This window comes from Patiria miniata, unplaced genomic scaffold (assembly GCF_015706575.1).
Source record: "Patiria miniata isolate m_02_andy unplaced genomic scaffold, ASM1570657v1 HiC_scaffold_10, whole genome shotgun sequence".
Classification (NCBI taxonomy): domain Eukaryota; kingdom Metazoa; phylum Echinodermata; class Asteroidea; order Valvatida; family Asterinidae; genus Patiria; species Patiria miniata.
Genome location: NW_024037048.1, coordinates 6642810 through 6660789, shown reverse-complemented (window position 1 = coordinate 6660789; position 17980 = coordinate 6642810). Strand labels below are relative to the sequence as shown.

The window sequence follows — 17980 nt, the reverse complement described above, 5'->3', positions numbered from 1 at the left end:
GGGTGTTAGCGATCGTAAAGTCCAAAATCTCAAATCGGTGTTTTGAAGTTGCTGTCCTCGTGCTTAAAACAATTTCTTTCTTTTTTTCTCCTACGTACCTTTACTTTATTTATTTTATAAAACAAAAGCTAACATTTTTTTCTTGTCTGTTTAGGGCGTCTACATCCATTCGTGAAAAGTCTTTTTATATCCCACTTGCACGTGCCCGGATCCTCTAAAAATAACGGGCCCTTTGAATTGCGCCCTCAATATTATGTATAATATGCGGTATCTTAATAAAGCAAAAATTGTTGTGCCTTTATATGCTGTCTGTAACATTTTCGAGTCCCCCCCCCCCTAGTCTGAGGATTCTATCATTTATTAACGATCCATCAGCTGACATCTTGGCGCCTCTACCTGGGTCTGGGCACAGGGTCTTCCACATAAGTCACCTTCAAGAAATTGGGTCGTAAAAAAAATAGCATTTGATTTTACTACCTATTTTTAAGCATTAACTTGCATTTGTATGAATAAAAATGAACTAAATGATTTGACTGGAAAGCATGTGCTGAAAGCTAAGAGTATTTTTGTTTTACTTGTCAGCTTTTACGGGTTATGAACGCAGGGTTTTGGACAGCGGTGTTTACTTTTTACATTTTTTCTTATTCCCTCTTCCTTTTCCATTCCTTCTCCATTCTTCATTTTCTATTTTGCCGAAAGCACCATGATTTTGCCGACAAAACTGACAAATGGGGGGGGGGGGGGGGGGGGGGTTGACTTTCAACTTTCCATCTGCAATTTTCCAGAAACATCTGATTTTGCCCTAATTTGGCAAGGTTAACCCCTTACAATTTTTGATTTTTCATACAAATCTGATTTTGCCCAATTTTGCTAAAAATTCAAAGTTAACCCCATAAACACCTGATTTTGCCCTATTTTGCTAGAAAATGCAAAGATAACCCCTAACAATTTGAAATTTTTCATAAACATTTAAATTTTCCCAATTTTACTAAAAAGCAAGGTTAACCCCTTACAATCTGAAATTTTTCATACACATCTTATTTTGCCAAATTTCACTAAAAAAGCAAGGTTAACCCCTTACAATCTGAAATTTTTCAGAAAGATCTGATTTTGCTCAATTTCGCTAAAATATGCAAGGTTCACCCCTTACAATTTGAAATGTTTCATAAACATCTAACCCCATACAATCTGCAATTTTCCAGAAACATCTGATTTTTCCCAATTTTGCTAAAAATGTAAGGTTAACCCCTTGCAAACTGTTAACTCAATCCATGAAGTGTCCCATTTGACTTTTTTAAAACAAATTATATTTCCAGTTTTTAGGGTAAGGGAATTTTCTCTTTTTCCTTTCTCTTTTGTTGTTGCTATATTTTGCGAATTAACTCATTCGTATGGAATGCTCATAGTCAATCAAAGAATATTTCACACATAGGGGCCTAAATTATATTTTTTTAAATTTAATAGAGACGCAATGATTGTGCTATATCATATACCATTCTATTACTATTGCGAATTACTGTATTGTTTGGAATGCTCACAATTAAAGACACGTTATTTGAAAGATGTTTAAATAATATATATATTACAATGTACATCTTTATTTTTTCCCGGTATAATTTATGGCGTTTCTTACGTCAATTGGCAATCGCGTCATTATATAATGATAGTCAAATTGATCAAACGAAACTCCGTTTTGATTATAGTCAATTATGAAATATTCATTGATTTATGACATACACCTTTGTTTCAATTTTGATACTACCCGTAGACCTGCCCAGCAGCTGTAGATATCAAACTAAACCAAAGTATAAAAGATAGAGGGTAAAAAAAAATCAAAAAGTTATGTGCTAGTCAAGCTTTCAGGGATCGGTCTGAGCCATAACAATGCCCCAGCCGATCCCTTAGTTCTCTTCCGGGGTCTCGGCGTCCCCGACCAATACACACTTCCTTCCCTATCCATCCATATAACCCCGGAGGGCCAGGCACCATGTAAAAGCAAAGAGCTAAGGGAGGAACAGGGCGGCCCCTAAGCCCTGATCCTCCGAGTGGACCACATGCCCTGAACCTGTACGAAGGCGCCAACCTGGAACTCGCGGACAGTACCAGCAGCAGTGCTTACCGATTAAGCTAAGGTACTGTTGGTACTTTACGACGGGAAATTAAATCTCTTATAGTAAATGACTGAACTCATACGTTAAAAACCAAAAAGACACCAGCGGGATTCGAACCCGGGACCCCGCTAACCGTGGACGACGAGTCGTAACCACTCGGCCATTTCGTAACCTTAGAATTTTCCTTAAACTGAGAAAAGTTGTCTTTATAGGTGATCACGTAGGTGATAGGAAGATCACTGGGTCCATTTGCTTTGCTTTACCTTAATGGGTAAAAACAAGTCGATATAATGAGCCAGGTGTGTTTGGTTTGTTAGGAAGCTGCATAACACAGCCTAATGTGCAAAACAGTCGTGTGCTACGCGGATCATTACGCAACAATGCAATTGTGTATTTTCCAAAGGCAGACGCGTAGATTTCTACTCTTTGTATCTGGGTACATATAGATTCTCACCTCCCTCTTCAGCTATTTCGACTTTCTTAAAAAGAAAAATAGAGACTGTCAGCGAATCTCCGGGAGTTGAAATAAGGATCGTCCCCTCGATAGGCCTCAGACTCAGTACGGTTCAACATTGGGCTCTTTTTCAACAGCTGTTTTTGCGGAAAATTTCTATCTGGATTTTTGTAGAAGCAGGCTGATTTTGCCCATTTTTAGTAAAATATGCTCCAAATTTTGCTAAAAAAGCAAGGTTAACCCCTTACCATTTTAGATTTTTCATACAAATCTGATTTTGCCAAATTTTGCTAAATATACAAGGTACACCCCTTACAATTTAAAATTTTTCATAAACATTTCTTTTCGGAAACATCTTATTTTGCCCAATTTCGCTAAAGTATGCAATGTTCACCCCTTACAATTTGCAATGTTTCATAAACATCTAACACCATACAATCTGCAATTTTCCAGAAACATCTGATTTTGCCCAATTTTGCTAAAATATGCAAGGTTCACCCCTTATAATTTGAGTTTTTCATAAAAATATGCAATTTTCCAGAAACATCTGATTTTGCCCTAATTTGGCAAGGTTAACCCCTTACAATTTGAGATTTTTCATGAAAATCTCATTTTGCCCAGTTTTGCTAAAAATGCAAGGTTAACCCCACTCAATCTGCAATTTTCCAGAAACATCTGATTTTGACCTAATTTGGCAAAGGTTAACCCCTTACGATTTTTGATTTTTCATACAAATCTGATTTTTCCCAATTTCGCTAAAAATGCAAGGTGAACCACTAACAATTTGAAATTTTGTATTCACATTAAAATTTGCCCAATTGTACTAAAAAAGCAAGGTTAACCCCCTTACATCTGAAATTTTTCAGAAACATCTGATTTTGCCCAATTTTGCTAAAAATGCAAGGTTCAACACTTACAATTTGAAATTTTTCATAAAAATCTAATATTGCCCAGTTTTGCTAAAAATGCAAGGTTAACCCCTTTCAATCTGCAATTTTCCAGAAACATCTGTTTTTGCGCGAATTGGGCAATGGTTAACCCCTCACAATTTTTGATTTTTCATACAAATCTGATTTTTCCCAATTTTGCTAGAAATGCAAGGTGAACCCCTTACAATCTGAAATTTTTCATCAACATTTAAATTTGCCCAATTTTACTAAAAAAGCAAGGTTAACCCCTTACAATTTTTGATTTTTCATACAAATCTTATTTTGCCCAATTTGCTAAAAATTCAAAGTTAACCCCTTATAATCTGAAATGTTCCATTAACACCTGATTTTGCCCTATTTTACTAAAAAGTGCAACGTTAACCCCTTACAATTTGAAATTTTTCATAAACATTTAAATTTTCCAAAATTTTACTAAAAAAGCAAGGTTAACCCCTTACAATTTGAAATTTTTCGCACACATCTTACTTTGCCAAATTTCACTAAAAAAGTAAGGTTCACCCCTTACAATTTGAGAATTTTCATAAAAATCTGATATTGCCCAGTTTTGCTAAAAATGCAAGGTTAACCCCTTTCAATCTGCAATTTTTCAGAAACATCTGATTTTGCCCTAATTGGGCAAAGCTTAACCCCTTACAATTTTTGATTTTTTATACAAATCTGATTTTTCTCAATTTTGCTAAAAATGCAAGGTGAACCCCTTACAGTCTGAAATTTTTCATAAACACCTGATTTTGCCCTCTTTTGCTAAAAAATGCAAGGTTAACCCCTTACAATTTGAAATTTTTCATTCACATTAAAATTTGCCCAATTTTACTAAAAAAGCAAGGTTAACCCCTTACATCCGAAATTTTTGAGAAACATCTGATTTTGCCCAATTTTGCTAAAAATGCAAGGTTCACCCCTTACAATTTGAGAATTTTCATAAAAATCTGATATTGCCCAGTTTTACTAAAAATGCAAGGTTAACCCCTTTCAATCTGCAATTTTTCAGAAACATCTGATTTTGCCCTAATTGGGCAAAGCTTAACCCCTTACAATTTTTGATTTTTTATACAAATCTGATTTTTCTCAATTTTGCTAAAAATGCAAGGTGAACCCCTTACAGTCTGAAATTTTTCATAAACACCTGATTTTGCCCTCTTTTGCTAAAAAATGCAAGGTTAACCCCTTACAATTTGAAATTTGTCATTCACATTAAAATTTGCCCAATTTTACTAAAAAAGCAAGGTTAACCCCTTACATCCGAAATTTTTCAGAAACATCTGATTTTCCCCAATTTTGCTAAAAATGCAAGGTACACCCCTTACAATTTGAGATTTTTCATAAAAATCGGATATTGCCCAGTTGTGCTAAAAATGCCAAGTTAACCCCTTACAATCTTCAATTTTCAAGAAACATCTGATTTTTCCCAATTTCTCTTAAAAAGTGCAGGGTTAACCCCTTACAATTTGAAATTTTTCATAAACATCTAACTTTGCCAAATTTCACTAAAAAAAGCAAAGTTAACCCCTTTCAATCTGCAATTTTCCAGAAACATCTGATTGTGCCCTATTTTGCTAAAAAAGAGAATGCAAGGTTAACCCCTTACAATTTGAATTTTTTCATAAACATCTCATTTTTCCCAATATTATTCAAAAAGAAAGTTAACCCCTTACAGTCTGCAATTTTCCAGAAACATCTGATTTTTTCCCAATTTCGCTTAAAAAATGCAAGGTTAACCCCTTGCAAACTGTTAAATCAATACATGAAGTGTCCCATTTGACTTTTTTAAAACAAATTATATTTCAAGTTTTTAGGGTAAAGGAATTTTCTCTTTTTCCTTTCTCTTTTGTTGTTGCTATATTTTGCGAATTAACTCATTCGTATGGAATGCTCATAGTCAATCAAAGAATATTTCACACATAGGGGCCTAAATTATATTTTTTAAATTTAATAGAGACGCAAGGATCGTGCTATCATATTTCATTCTATTACTATTGCGAATAACTGTATTGTTTGGAATGCTCACAATTAAAGACACGTTATTTAAAAGATGTATAAATAATATTTATATTACAATGTACATCTTTATTTTTTCCCGGTATAATTTATGGGTTTCTTACGTCAATTGGCAATCGCGTCATTATATAATGATATATGAATGATAGTCAAATTGATCAAACGAAACTCCGTTTTGATTATAGTCAATTATGAAATATTCATTGATTTATGACATACACCTTTGTTTCAATTTTGATACTACCCGTAGACCTGCCCAGCAGCTGTAGATATCAAACTAAACCAAAGTATAAAAGATTGAGGGTAAAAAAAATCAAAAAGTTATGTGCTAGTCAAGCTTTCAGGGATCGGTCTGAGCCATAACAATGCCCCAGCCGATCCCTTAGTTCTCTTCCGGGGTCTCGGCGTCCCCGACCAATACACACTTCCTTCCCTATCCATCCATATAACCCCGGAGGGCCAGGCACCATGTAAAAGCAAAGAGCTAAGGGAGGAACAGGGCGGCCCCTAAGCCCGATCCTCCGAGTGGACCACATGCTCTGAACCTGTACGAAGGCGCCAACCTGGAACTCGCGGACAGTACCAGCAGCAGTGCTTACCGATTAAGCTAAGGTACTGTTGGTACTTTACGACGGGAAATTAAATCTCTTATAGTAAATGACTGAACTCATACATTAAAAACCAAAAAGACACCAGCGGGATTCGAACCCGGGACCCCGCTAACTGTGGACGACGAATCGTAACCACTCGGCCATTTCGTTACCTTAGAATTCTCCTTAAACTGAGAAAAGTTGTCTTTATAGGTGAGCAAACGCGCCAGGAAGATTACTGGGTCCATTTGCTTTAGCTCAATGGGCGAAAACAAGTCAATATTCGAGGAAGAATGAGCCCAGTGTGTTTGATTTGTTAGGAAGCTGCACACCGCAGCCTAATGTGCAAAACAACCGTGTGCTAGGCGGATCATTACGCAACAATGAACACTGCAACTGTGTATTTGAAAAGGCAGGCGCGTAGATTTTTACTCTTTGTATCTGGGCACATATAGATTCTCACCTCCGTCTTCAACTACTTCGACTTTCTTAAAAAGAAAAATATACACTGTCAGCGAATCTCCGGGAGTTCGATAGACCTCAGACTCAGTAAAGTTCGACATCGGGCTCTTTTTCAACAGCTGTTTTTGCGGAAACTTTCGATTAATACTGTCAGAGGAGACGAAATTAACAGTTTTTTTATGATGAAAAAGTAGTGGTGAAATGAAGTAGGCCGTCATATTTATTGTTCATCTGAAAGTTACAATAGTTTCACGGACTTAAAGCATGCACACGCAAAACGTCTGCATAATGTATGCCCAGGACTGTAATTATGAGCATGCAATCTGTCCAGCCCCCCCCCCCACCCGCACCCATCCACCCCTACCCAACCCCCGCGGTTTTCGAATTGGCAATATTAGTCCGGGAGAGGTTTAATCATAATTTCGAGTGCAAAAGGTTTGAAGCGTGGGATATGTAGGAGTGACTGAGACAACTGCAAAATGGGATTTCTTAAGTTGCTTAAGTTCTTAAGTAAGATTCATGGACTTAAAGCATAATGTAAGCAATCATGTGCCTGCGGATGGGTTTAGGACTATTTACCGGTATGCGCCCATAGGGGTTGTTGGGGAGGGCGCACTTTGGCACGCCCTCTCCAAAAACATGTGTTTGATGAATTTTTCTTTAAAAAGTAAACGTCCCTTTATTCTCTGGGACCATTAAAACCAGAAAAGTACAGGTACGTTAGTTTTCAACAACAACAAAAAAAATGCTAAATTTTGGCAAACCTCAGGATGGCCTGGGCTTGTTGTACAGGCACATTGTTTACTAGGCATAATCTACGCTGTCTTTTACAATACATTATTATGTCAAAGGATAACACATTTACTACTTAAGGCTTCAAATGCTTGTGTATCCCTCCGAATGCTACATGAATTACACTGAGCACAAGCAGCTCACAAACATTTTTTTTGTGTCAAAAAATACGTTTACGTATTTTTAAAAATACGGCCACTTTCCGTCTCCAATTAAAAAACATACAATTCTAAATAATTCGTGCCCAGCGATCGCAAAGTCCCAAATCTCCAAATCAGTGTTTTGAAGTTGCTTTCTTCGTGCTTAAAACAATTTCTTTCTTTTATCTCCTATACCTTCACTTTATTTAGTTTATAAAACAAAAGCTATTTTTTCCTATCTGTTTTGGGCGTCTACATCCCTACGTAAAAAGTCTTTTAAGGCCAAAAAAAAATATTCGGTCTCTGGTCAGACCAAAGTTCCAGAATTGACGCGGCCACGCGGCTTTTTTTTTTTCTTCTTCAAACTTGGATTGTACAGACAAGGTAGGTACTATTTTGCTTTTTTGGTGTCCTCATGTACATTGGTGTCCTCCATAATTTGCCTTAGTGCTTTCGATCATTTGCCTTGGTGCAATTTCCCATTCCTTGGTGCTCTTTGGGTAAAAAAAAATTGAGGAGGTGCGGAAATACTCGGCGCTGTTGGAGCAACCGCGGAACATTTTGGAAAAAAAAAGATCTACGCGCATGATTAAAATCGACGCGCGCGCTGACCAGAGACCGACTTATTTTTTATTTTGGCCTTATATCCAAATTGCACGTGCCAGATCTTCTTAAAAAAAAGGACCCTTTGAATTGCGCCCTCAATGTTATGTATAATATGCGGTATCTTTAATGAAGTAAAACATTTTGTGCCTTTATATGTGTCTGGGTCTCGGCGCAGGGTCTCCCACACTATAAGACACCTTCAAGAAATTATGTAGTGAAAAAAAAAACTAGCATTTGATTTTACTACCTTTTTTTAAGCATGTACTTGCATTGTATGAATAAAAATGAACTTAATGATTTGACTGGAAACCATGTGCTGATAGCTAAGAGTATTTACTTTTACTTGTCAGCTTTTACGGGTTATGAACAGCGGTGTTTACTTTTTACATTATTTCTTATTCCCTCTTCCTTTCCCCTTCCTTCTCCATTCTTCATTTTCTATTTAGCGGAAAGTACCATGATTTTTCAGACAAAAATGACAAATGAAACATCTAACTTTGCCAAATTTCACTATTTGAAATTTGAAATTTTCCATAAACATGTGATTTTGCCTATGTTGCTAAAAAAAATGCAATCTTAACCCCTAACAATTTGAAATTTTTCATTCACATTAAAATTTGCCCAATTTTACTAAAAAAGCAAGGTTAACCCCTTACATCTGAAATTTTTCAGAAACATCTGATTTTGCGCAATTTTGCTAAAAATGCAAGGTTCACCCCTTACAATTTGAGAATTTTCATAAAAATCTGATATTGCCCAGTTTTGCTAAAAATGCAAGGTTAACCCCTTTCAATCTGCAATTTTTCAGAACATCTGATTTTGCCTTAATTGGGCAAAGGTTAACCCCTTACAATTTTTGATTTTTCATACAAATCTGATTTTTCCCTATTTTGCTAAAAATGAAAGGTGAACCCCTTACAATCTGAAATTTTTCATAAACATTCAAATTTGCCCTCTTTTGCTAAAAAATGCAAGGTTAACCCCTTACAATTTGAAATTTTTCATTCACATTAAAATTTGCCCAATTTTACTGAAAAGGAAGGTTAACCCCTTACATCCGAAATTTTTGAGAAACATCTGATTTTGCCCAATTTTGCTAAAAATGCAAGGTTCACCCCTTACAATTTGAGAATTTTCATAAAAATCTGATATTGCCCAGTTTTACTAAAAATGCAAGGTTAACCCCTTTCAATCTGCAATTTTTCATAAACATTCAAATTTGCCCTCTTTTGCTAAAAAATGCAAGGTTAACCCCTTACAATTTGAAATTTTTCATTCACATTAAAATTTGCCCAATTTTACTAAAAAAGCAAGGTTAACCCCTTACATCCGAAATTTTTGAGAAACATCTGATTTTGCCCAATTTTGCTAAAAATGCAAGGTTCACCCCTTACAATTTGAGAATTTTCATTAAAATCTGATATTGCCCAGTTTTACTAAAAATGCAAGGTTAACCCCTTTCAATCTGCAATTTTTCAGAACATCTGATTTTGTCTTAATTGGGCAAAGGTTAACCCCTTACAATTTTTGATTTTTCATACAAATCTGATTTTTCCCTATTTTGCTAAAAATGCAAGGTGAACCCCTTACAATTTGAGATTTTTCATAAAAATCTGATATTGCCCAGTTTTGCTAAAAATGCCAAGTTAACCCCTTACAATCTGCAATTTTCAAGGAACATCTGATTTTTCCCAATTTCTCTTAAAAAGTGCAGGGATAACACCTTACAATTTGAAATTTTTCATAAACATCTAACTTTGCCAAATTTCACTAAAAAAGCAAAGTTAACCCCTTTCAATCTGCAATTTTCCAGAAACATCTGATTGTGCCCTATTTTGCTAAAAAAGAGAATGCAAGGTTAACCCCTTACAATTTGAATTTTTTCATAAACATCGAATTTTTCCCAATCTTATTCAAAAAGAAAGTTAACCCCTTACAGTCTGCAATTGTCCAGAAACATCTGATTTTTTCCCAATTTCGCTTAAAAAATGCAAGGTTAACCCCTTGCAAACTGTTAAATCAATACATGAAGTGTCCCATTTGACTTTTTTAAAACAAATTATATTTCCAGTTTTTAGGGCAAAGGAATTTTCTCTTTTTCCTTTCTCTTTTGTTGTTGCTATATTTTGCGAATTAACTCATTCGTATGGAATGCTCATAGTCAATCAAAGAATATTTCACACATAGGGGCCTACATTATATTTTTTTAATTTAATAGAGACGCAAGGATCGTGCCATCATATTTCATTCTATTACTATTGCGAATTACTGTATTGTTTGGAATGCTCACAATTAAAGACACGTTATTTAAAAGATGTATAAATAATATTTATATTACAATGTACATCTTTATTTTTTCCCGGTATAATTTATGGCGTTTCTTCACGTCAATTGGCAATCGCGTCATTATATAATGATAGTCAAATTGATCAAACGAAACTCCGTTTTGATTATAGTCAATTATGAAATATTCATTGATTTATGACATACACCTTTGTTTCAATTTTGATACTATCCGTAGACCTGCCGAGCAGCTGTAGATATCAAACTAAACCAAAGTATAAAAGATAGAGGGTAAAAAAAATCAAAAAGTTATGTGCTAGTCAAGCTTTCAGGGATCGGTCTGAGCCATAACAATGCCCCAGCCGATCCCTTAGTTCTCTTCCGGGGTCTCGGCGTCCCCGACCAATACACACTTCCTTCCCTATCCATCCATATAACCCCGGAGGGCCAGGCACCATGTAAAAGCAGAGAGCTAAGGGAGGAACAGGGCGGCCCCTAAGCCCTGATCCTCCGAGTGGACCACATGCCCTGAACCTGTACGAAGGCGCCAACCTGGAACTCGCGGACAGTACCAGCAGCAGTGCTTACCGATTAAGCTAAGGTACTGTTGGTGATTTAAGACGGGAAATTAAATCTCTTATAGTAAATGACTGAACTCAAACGTTAAAAACCAAAAAGACACCAGCGGGATTCGAACCCGGGACCCCGCTAATCGTTGACGACGAATCGTAACCACTCGGCCATTTCGTTACTTAGAATTCTCTTTAAACTGAGAAAAGTTGTCTTTATAGGTGAGCAAACGCGCCAGGAAGATTACTGGGTCCATTTGCTTTAGCTCAATGGGCGAAAACAAGTCGATATTCGAGGAAGAATGAGCCCAGTGTGTTTGATTTGTTAGGAAGCTGCACACCGCAGCCTAATGTGCAAAACAACCGTGTGCTAGGCGGATCATTACGCAACAATGAACACTGCAATTGTGTATTTGAAAAGGCAGGCGCGTAGATTTTTACTCTTTGTATCTGGGCACATATAGATTCTCACCTCCGTCTTCAACTACTTCGACTTTCTTAAAAAGAAAAATATACACTGTCAGCGAATCTTCGGGAGTTCGATAGACCTCAGCCTCAGTAAAGTTCGACATCGGGCTCTTTTTCAACAGCTGTTTTTGCGGAATCTTTCGATTAATATTGTCAGAGGAGACGAAATTAACAGTTTTTTTATGATGAAAAAGTAGTGGTGAAATGAAGTAGGCCGTCATATTTATTGTTCATCTGGAAGTTACAATAGTTTCACGGACTTAAAGCATGCACACGCAATACGTCGGCATAATGTATGCCCAAGACTGTAATTATGAGCATTCAATCTGTCCAGCCCCCCAGCCCCCCACCCCCACCCATGCACCCCTACCCAACCCCCGCGCTTTTCGAATTGGCAATATTAGTCCGGGAGAGGTTTAATCATAATTTCGAGTGCAAAAGGTTTGAAGCGTGGGATATGTAGGAGTGACTGAGACAACTGCAAAATGGGATTTCTTAAGTTGCTTAAGTTCTTAAGTAAGATTCACGGACTTAAAGCATGCACACGCAATACGTCGGCATAATGTAAGCAATCTTGTGCCTGTCCACCCCCCCCCCCCACCCACCCCTACCCCACCCTGCGCTTTTCGAATTAGCAAAATCAGAGCACTGAGTTTTATGACTATTATATCGTCATGTTCCCCTTCTCTATACAAATTTACGCCACTGCTTTATGTAGTATAGGCATGGGCGTCGCCAGGGAAAAGCACATTTCCCCCCGAAATACCTGTACTTTTCCAGCATATTCTCGAGTTATCATTTTCGAGGGTGGGCAGGGACATTTCCTCCCAACCCCCCAACCCCCTCCCCAATGCAATTAACACTAAAAGGGCCGGGTCTCCCAGCCGGGGGGAGCGGAGATCGCGGCGATCGAGTGTCTAAAAATTGTGAAACTCGGTATATGCATAGAGCAACTCATCGTGAACATATACCCAAAAAATTACATGACTATAGGTCAACGGGTTTTTGAATTATGACCAATTAATTATTCATATGCCCAAATGGTAGTTGTGCTCTGTGTACACGACGTACAATGGGAAAGTTCAGTCTCCACCGTGCGTATAACGCCTGGGAAAATTTTTCTGTGCGCGGCAACCCGTGGTCCGTTTTTTATGTTTTTGGTATCAAAAGATGCGCAAGGCTCAAAGCTAAAAAGTCACAACAGCTTTCTTTTGCTTTTCCGGGGGGGGGGGGGCCGGATGTCCGTGCTCCCGGGTACCCCCCCTGCCATTTGAAATCTTGAAATGAAAAAAAAAAATTGTACACCGACCTGTCGAAATGAGCACTTGGACTATATACATGTACACATAGATAGGCCTTTATCAGTCCAAAAACGAGAAAGGAAAGCCGCAGTTTTTCAAGTGTCCCCTGTGTGCACCCCCAGGTTCCCCCAGATGTTTAACCCCAGTTACGCCCCTGCCCCCTTGCCCCCCCCCCCTCGCGACGCCCATAGGTTGTACAAGGGCTCTGCCTAGAACGTCACTATATGAACATGACGGAGTTTGTAAACAAATGTTTGTTGTAGTGGTCGTTCGTTATAGTGATTGCGAATTATAATACACATTAATACACGTATTTTGGGAACCAATTAAAGGGAATGTTCGTTGTAGCCACATAACTGTTATAGCGGTGTTCGTTGTAGTGGCGTTTTACCGTTTTGTCGGATAATTCGAAATTTGTCAGTAGGTCCAGGCCTATATAATAACATAACTAATCATGAGGGTAACTTTTTGATGACGTTTGAACTTCTAGAGTAAAAAAATTCTGGGCCATTATACGAAGCATGGGGAGTGGAATTTTTCAAAAACTGGTCATACGATGATGGGTGGTTGTAGTTACAAGTAATACACTTATTTATTGCCATAATTTCAAGACACACACAACAATCCCAACATCCGTACACATTGTTTACAGTGAGAATCATTCTAATCATGAGCAATTTCCGAGAGCCTTTACAATTACGTACATAGAGAGTATAAGTCACGATAACCAACAAGCAAATAAAAGGTAAAGTCTCATCATAAAAAATGCAAACAGTATTGGTTATCAAATGCGATTTTTTTTTGTCTAAGACATCTTGGTCTAAGAAATAAGGCACTGAGGCAACGGCTGTATCCTTCTATCACATCTTGAAAAAGAAAACACAACATTAATTCAATCATTAAAATATCGCTGTAGATGAAACCCCAAACTTGTCTTACGCAATATCTCAAGCTCCAAGTTTTCTCCAAATTATAATTCAGACCGATTATTGGCAACTAAAAGTATACTCAAGTTTCCCGAGTGTTATCGATTGTGAAGTCGTTTATCTTAGAATTTTTAGACGAGGTCAGCAAAACTGGCAAAACCAAGTTAAACAAACGCAACATCTTTACGTAATGGGCCTTATTCACGAGTCGGCCATATTGGATTGAGAGCGAGGTAAAATCTTCATTATTGGAACTTGTGTAGAGAAATGAAAGCAATGACGTTATAACTTGATACCAGTCTGCTGAGATGCATCATACAAAATTTGTGATTAAACATAATATTCTGATGTTTTAAGACACATTTAAAAAAAAAGTGAGGCTATTGTGAATAAATAGTCTGGCACCATCCATTCAACAGTTCACAATTTATAAAAAAAAAACTTAGGGAACACAACAAAAATTGCCAACTTGTGCATAAGGCCCATTGAAATTAGCAACAGAGTATATATAAATAGTCGGTTTTTTTTTTGAAATTGTACCAATCGTTGTGGTACCTTATAGGGAGCCATTCCCATAGACATGTGCACAAACAAGAACCCACATTCTTCCCATTTGTAAATACCCCTCCTCAAACTGTATAATTATACTATCTGAATCTGAATCTGAATCTGAACAGTATAGTTGGCAAAGCATCCATCAGGAAACATCAGACCATGGGCGTCGCGAGGGGGGGGGGGGGGGGCAAGGGGGGGGGGGGGGGGCACTTGCCCCCCCCCCTGGAAAAGCAACAAAAAAAAAGAGGCGCGAAGACAAAGTGGTGTAAATTTAATGAGGGGGGGGGCAAAATGTCCCTGCCCCCTTCTAAAACTGATAATTCGAGAATGTGTTAAGAAATACAAGCATTTTTTGGCAAATTTTTGTTTGCCCCCCTCTAGAAAAAAATCCTGGCAACGCCCATGCATCAGACCAATTTGTTTGGTTATGTTTGGGCGTGGGACTGGATGAATGTTTATTCGGAACCACTATTCTCGAGCTAGGGAATCGTTATTAAGTTGGTGTATACGTGCTTTTCGAGTGTGGCACCTTGAAAAATAGATTTTCAAATTGAATTGATAATATTCTAGCATTACATTAGTTGTAAGCTTCCCAACGAGACATCGCAAGAAAAAACTCGGCCCATGACAAGTAATCAATTACTTAATTTCAACTTTTGAATGAAGAGCGGGACGCTCCTAATCCGTTCTGAATAGTGTGCGCAATTTCTGAACAGGAGCGCGCCATTTAAAAGCAACTTTTAAAACTATATCAAGGCCTACAAAAACAAACACGCACATGTATTTGTTACAGGACATTATACTGCATTAAATTTCGTTCCGAAAAGAAATCGAAATTTTTAAAAAGCACGTATACACCAACTCTAGGCAACTTGCGACAATAAAATTCATTCCAGAAAGGTATTTAAAAATTAGGGGGACATTAACATATCTCCCTAGTTACTAATGCCTACCTAATATAAAATAATATACTAAAAAGTGTCTCCATAATGAGGTATCTTAATACACTCTTCGTCAAGAACAGATTTTCAGCGGAAAAGTATTACTTACCCAGTCGCTTGACAATCACTTATTTCTGAAGAATTTTGTTTCCACAATAATATTAACTCAGCATAATACAAAATAACATGATACTTCAAAATGTCAAAATATTAAAAATATAATCAGAGACTAAAACCTCTTTTATAGAGACCAGCCTAAACCGTGTTTACTCGGGAACTACACCACATGCAGTTTGTCATGGACAAATTGTAACTCTTGCTAAGCCTGAAGCTAACATAGAAAAACACAAGACAAGAATTTAACAAATATGATATCATAGCTGTCATTAAATTTTGAATACAAGTTTATATTTCTCGGCCTTTTTCTTTTCAACCGTAAAAAGAGTAGTGTGCTCAAACTTTGCCATCTAGGCAAGTGTTCTCTTTAACACATTAACGTTTGACAAATTTACATATCTTTTCCATATGATTACACTCACTTTAAAAAGAATTGACGTTAAAGCTAATGTACATTTGCGAACATTAAAACAAGAAACTACCAAATTATTATGCAATACCGTACTTGACTGTCAGCAAAAAATACTCTCAAAAATTCAGTGAAATCATGGCACCTGGTGTGGCTCTGCTGTCATTTTCAAGATAGGTGGAATTTTTATATCATTTTTCCAACGATGGTGCGGCCGAACCATCGTTGGAAAAGCCCGGCTTTCATTTTAAAATACTGCCCAAACTGACTGGATAGTTAGTCCACATTTTGTTTGCAATTGGTTACGCATCCGTGAATGGGTGCAAGCCAGCTAGTCTGGTTCCCAGTCCAGAAGTCTATAAAATAGTTCCGTTTCGTCTGAAGCGTCGGTCAGAGAACCAGACTACAAGAACAGCGTTTGTTTCTTGTCTTTTTCCCCCCGGCAACTATGGACACAAAACTTAAACAAGTCAGTGGAACGATATTTGCTATAAAATACTAATCCCCAAATCCATCCATTTCTGAAAATTACAGCAGTAGCAAATGTTGTATATTACCTTTGAGTTTAAGCGCTTATACCACTATACCTCGATATTGACTCCATTGAACTTTTTTTTCCCTTCATAACCCTATTGTTTACTAAAGTGGTTGCAAACTCACCAATTGAATGTATAACAATTAAATAAACAACTGTTAATAAATAATCTGTGTTTTTTTGTTAATTATAAACTATCAATAAGTACATGAACAAAATGAGTGCATTAATATTCACATGCATCATAATACAGGGTGTTTTAAAAAAAAAAGAAGAAAACCCAACTTCAAAGAATGAGTATGGACATACGATATGTTTACTGGCTATAAAATTGGTATCATCTGAAAGCGTAATCTTTATGCTTTTCAGTGATACCGTGTTTAGGTTTTCTGGGTCATGCATCAATGAGCATCATTGTCTTGAAAATTAGATGCAAAAATGCAGTTGGTTCACTTTCATAAAAAAAACACTGGGCACGGTGTGCCTATTATTACGGACATGTCTGTGAAATGGCTTGAATGCTAATCCTCGGGAAAATGGCACATTGTTTTGAACGTGGCTTGGTCAAAACTATAAATTCAAGACAAACAATAACATCAGTTTTGAAACCAACCCGACTTGTTTTTTGGTTTCTTTTTATGCACTCGTGTCTTCTTCTTGAATACTTATTCTCAAGCACACCATGCCTATTGTGTTTGACATGAAAGTGAACCAACTGCAAATTTGCATCAAAATCTCATGACAGTGGCGCTCAGTGATGCATGACCCTGGAAATTAAATAATTTATCATTGAACAGCAAACAGATTACACTTTCAGATGATACCAGTTTTATAGCCAGTAAACATTTAGTCTGTCCATACTGGTTCTTCAAAGCTGGGTTTCCTTTTTATTGAAACACCCTGTATAATATAACAGTTTCTACTTGTAAATACTGTTTATACAACAATTTCAGCTAACAAATCTTTAAAGGAAACTATTTATACAGTTACAGTGCTCTTATATATGTTATTATATTTAAAATATATAGTTCTCACCCATAACTTTAGATATAATGTGCATTTCAATATCTACAGCAATTTGTTTTGTACAATTGCATCAATCTTATGCAAATTTAAGTAGATAGAACCAGGGTTTGGTTGGCTGTGTATAACCTATATGTCCAGCATATCGTTGACCATAACGTCAATGTACCAGGTTGGACCGGGATTGGCACCGGTAAGAACGGTCGTGAGACGCCGCGGTGAAATCGCTCGGCCTCAGTTAACGCTAGTCGTGGTATCTGTTAATTGGAAAGTATGGAGGCAATTTCGTTTTAGTCTTAAACGGTCGTCTTGGATTTTATTTTGAGTAATTCGCGTTGCACGTGACAAAATGTCAGATAGAGGAACAAAATGGGAAGTGAAATGAAGAAATAAACGTTTCCCCTATGAGGGATTCATTATAATAATGTTTCAAACTTTGATTCATTCAAACCTTTTTTTCAACTCTGAAACAATGTCTTGACAATTTCATCATCTACTCTAATTATTTTTCGAGCTGTTGTAAAGGGGTATTAGGTTCCCAAAATATCGGTCAATTTAAGCAAAACAAAATATAAGTTATTATTATTATTAATATTATTACCTCCGCCAAGGAGGTTATGTTTTCATCGGATTTGGTTAGTTTGTTGGTTGGTTGGTTGATTGGTTGGTTGGTCGGTTTGTCTGTTAACAAGATAACTCAAAAAGTTATGGAAGGATTTGCATGATATTTTTTTTAGGGATGGTCCTTGG

General features: G+C 37.0%; 1 protein-coding gene across 1 annotated transcript in view; it reads right to left on the bottom strand.

The window, feature by feature from the left end:
• Positions 1 to 17065: 17065 nt before the first annotated feature.
• Positions 17066 to 17980, bottom strand: part of LOC119740433 (latrophilin-like protein LAT-2) — a 51791-nt gene continuing 50876 nt past the window's right edge. The window contains exon 27 of the mRNA XM_038215749.1: positions 17066 to 17487. Coding sequence (XP_038071677.1) covers positions 17465 to 17487 — 23 coding nt within the window. The 3' untranslated portion in view covers positions 17066 to 17464. The remainder of the gene's footprint in view (positions 17488 to 17980) is intronic.